Below are 4,126 nucleotides of genomic sequence, written 5' to 3' on the forward strand. Positions count from 1 at the left end.
CACTTTATTACAAAAAAAGTATATATATATATATATATATATATATATATATTGTTTTACTATAAAAACCAATGAACATGTTCTCTACAAAGAGTAAAGAATGTTCATATGTCCAACAACAACATTTCCACTTCTACATCTCTTCTTCCTGGTTCTCATCCTCAGGTGTCTCCGACCTGCGACCAGGTTCTGGTGAGCGGTAAGGAGATGCGCGGAATGCACTCCTTGGCGGTGAACTTCACCTACCTCCACCTGTCCGCTCAGCTGCAGCTCAACATCTGGGTTCCCAAATTTCCTCTGCAGATCGTCGTGTCCGACACCGAGCTGAGCCAGGTCAAAGGTTGGCGGGTACCGATCGTCAACAACAGAAGGTACTGAGCGCTGGTGACACTAACCATAAGCCTAACCCTAACTCTGTTACAAATTTGGTTTAAAAAAAAGTCAAAGGTTTTAATTTAAAATGTCTGTCCTACCTGACGACACACACGCTCGTTCCCAGAGTTGTTGTCAAACCTCTGGGATCTTCTCATACGACCCTTCACGCTCCTCTGGTTCTCCTCTCATCGTACATTTGCCTCCGCGTTGTTTACCGACATGACTTTTCTTTTGTTTATTTTGTGACAGAGTATGTGTGTATATTTGTGTGTGTGTGTCGTTTCTACCACCAACCCCCCCCCCCACACACACACACACACACACCTCTTCACAACCACACACACACATCTGTTCTGCTAGGTCTGTTTTTCAATTTTGCCAATTTCTGCTCAGATAGCTTCGACCACTAGGAGACGCACACACACACACACACACACACACACACACACACACACTGGCACGTCTGGGCCAGTTGGAAATGGAAAGAGAATTCTTCTAATAAAACCTGGCTTTGGCTCCGTAAGACAGTGACAGTGTTTGTTGTCGTGGTGGGGGCTGGGTATCTACGACTCAGACAAAGAATTCCTTTAATTCCTGCAGGATAATGTTAGAGGAACAAAGAGTGAAATAGTAGAGAAAAGCAACAGTAATAAAAGAAAATAATAATAAAAAAAGGTGTAAAAACCTCCAGGAGGATGACGGAGAAAAAAAAATAGGAAGAAGAAAAGGAAATGAGAGAAAGAAGCAGTGAGAACGAGGGGAAGAAGAAGAACAACAACAACAAAGGAAGTCTCTCTCTGATTGGACGGTTCAGACACCGACCATTTTTCTCTGTATTTTTTCTTGGTTCACTGACTGAGGTTCTCACCAGGAGCGGAGATTATAAATGACCTGAAGCTCAGATTATGTTGTGTTTAATTACCAAATAATCTCTAACTTTTCTAATTTCCCTCATCGCCCCCTTCAGACCGACCAGGGACAGTGAAGACGATGAGGACGAAGATAGGAAGGGCAAAGGCTGTACGCTGCAGGTATTCAAACTTCCTGCTCATTTTCACACCATCGTTTCACTGTCTCTGTTTTCAAAATACAAAAATAAAACTTTGTTTGTACTCTCATGTCTTTGCAGTACCAGTACGCGTTGGTGCGGGTTCTGACTCATTTTGTTGCAGAAATCTCAGAGCTAGAAGAAGATATTGTCTACATGCTCCATTCTGACTGGCAGGCTGATATCACCCACCTGGTTTTGGACCAGTTGAAGGTACAAGTGCTAGTGTTGGTACTGTGATAGAAATACATCAGTACTACAGTTCACCAGGAAACACGTAGTTAATATAGGACCCATATTTAAAAAGTCACGAACCTTCATGACCCAAGTCAGTAGACATTATTCGTAAACTCCTGGGAAACATGACCCAAAACAAAAACTCATGTGACCCACCTGAGGGTCGCAACCCAGTCTTTGGGAAACAATGTACCACTTTTTTTCATTTCTTTTTTATAAAGCCTAGAGTAATGTTTGAATCACCAATTAAATTACTACCACAGGGGGGCAGACTGTGGCCTAGTACTTACAGGTTTCCATCACAGAGTTGCTGGTTTGAATCTCATGAACAGTAGGGAGGACCGATGTTTGAGGAGACCCCAGACGAGATGTTAAATTACACATACAAACATGTTCTTTGGTCTCTGTGCTCCACAGATAGAAGATACCAGAATCGCCCAACTGATAGACGGACGGATTCTGGTTGGACGGAACTTGGGAATCACCAACCTACAGGTGTGTGTTGGTCATCATCTCCACCTCCTCTCTGCTCCTTCTGTCGTTAGAAGCACCTCCTGCCAGTTTGGTGCACACTTAGTCACATTAGATATATTAGATGCATTAGATACATTAGCTATCCGATTTGGCCCTGACATTTCAGGGCGATGTCAAGTAATCACACACACACACACACACACACACACACTCAGACATTCCATTATGGCTGAATTTGATACTGCTCCACTTTGCTGTAGTCTACAATACTGATGTACTAGGATCTGACCCAGGTGGTACTGGTAGGTGTTTTTTGTTTTTTGTTTTTTTGTTGTTGTTTTTTTTATCATGACACAAGCAACTTATGTTTGTGACCAGGAGTTAGAGTTAAAGTTTTAAATTATTGAAGTAGTGATTTAGTACTGTGTTATACTTGGACGTGTGCAGGAAATTTTGGTCTGCAGTGAGCTCTAAATTAGATTATCATACTCTAACATATAAGATATATATGTATATCTCTCTCTCTATATATGTATATATATGCATATGTACATATATCGCTATATATGTATGGAAAATACATATGTATATCTCTATATATGTATGTAAATGTATACATATGTATATTTCTATATATGTATGTAAATAAACATATGTATATATCTATATATGTATGTAAATATACATATGTATATCTTTATGTATGTGTGGAAAATATACAGTACATATATCTCTATATATGTGTGGAAATATATATAAATGGAAATATATACACATGTATATTTTTATATATCTGGAAATATACATATGTATATCTCTGTATATGTATGAAAATATATACAGTACATATATCCCTATATATGTATGGAAATATATACACGTATATTTCTATATATCTATGTAAATAAACATATGTATATATCTATATATGTATGGAAATATACATATGTATATCTTTATGTATATATGAAAATATATACAGTACATATATCTCTATATATGTATGGAAATATATATATATATATGTATATATATATATGTATATATATATATGTTTATGTGTTTGTTTGTATCTGTGTGTATACTTCTGGTATAGCAGATTTGCGGGTACATTTAGTCGACTAAACTTTTGTGCTGTTGTAATAAGGACTTTTTTTTTTTTTTTTTGATTTTCCAGGTTTAGTTTGGAGGTTAGGGTTTGATTTATGATGATTTAGGGTAAGGATTAGGATTAGGATTAGGCAGGTATTTCTACAGATATTAGGGTTGGAGCTTGGAATCGCACATGTGTTTTTGTGAGCTGCATACAAACACAAGAACAAGTATTTATGTGTGTGTATGTTTATCTGGCATAGCTATACTTGTGGGGACCATGTTTTTAAATAACACCAGACATTATGCCTTTGTGAAGTGCTAACTAACCATAAAGGGTGTATGTGCGCGTGTGTGTGTCAGATGGTTGAAGTGTTTGTGACATTGCTGTAACTACACCACAGCACAAACACAGATGTGTGCACAGGGGGCAGATGTGCGGTGTTTGAAACCTGTCGTCTGTTGGTTTTGACATTTCAATTTTGCCCCAGGCTCTGCCTCCTGCAGCCATGCCGTTGTCTCTCTCTCTTCCTGTCTCCCTCTTCCTCTCACTCTTTGTCTGTCGCCCTCTCCTCCCCCTTCCCCCCCCAACCTCACCTCTTCTTTGCCTTGTTATTTGCCATCTTGCAGAGCAATCTCTGGGCTGTCAATCACCGCATTTTGTTGCCCCGCTGAAGGGGGGATTGAGTTTGACGCCTCGACTCGTTCACTGAGAGATGGTCTTTGTACACAAATCAGATCTGTCTGTCCTGCTGTCGCTGGACGGAGTCGTACCTCACAACACACAGCTCCTAATCTCACTCACTGTCTGTCTTCTCTTCCCTCTACCATTTCTCTCACTCTCTCTCTCTCTCTCTCTCTCTCCCAACCTCAGTCTCTCTGCTCTCTCTCCCCTCTCCG

General features: G+C 39.7%; 1 protein-coding gene across 1 annotated transcript in view; it reads left to right on the forward strand.

Annotated features, from left to right (window-relative positions):
* The window catches only part of LOC103397953 (transmembrane protein 132D), a 118,509-nt gene that overhangs the window by 108,420 nt on the left and 5,963 nt on the right, over positions 1-4,126 (forward strand). The window contains exons 6-9 of the mRNA XM_025053314.1: positions 166-371; positions 1,343-1,406; positions 1,505-1,636; positions 2,078-2,155. Of these exons, the coding sequence (XP_024909082.1) occupies positions 166-371; positions 1,343-1,406; positions 1,505-1,636; positions 2,078-2,155 (480 nt within the window). The remainder of the gene's footprint in view (positions 1-165; positions 372-1,342; positions 1,407-1,504; positions 1,637-2,077; positions 2,156-4,126) is intronic.

This window comes from Cynoglossus semilaevis, chromosome Z (assembly GCF_000523025.1).
Source record: "Cynoglossus semilaevis isolate Cse_v1.0 chromosome Z, Cse_v1.0, whole genome shotgun sequence".
Classification (NCBI taxonomy): Eukaryota; Metazoa; Chordata; class Actinopteri; order Pleuronectiformes; family Cynoglossidae; genus Cynoglossus; species Cynoglossus semilaevis.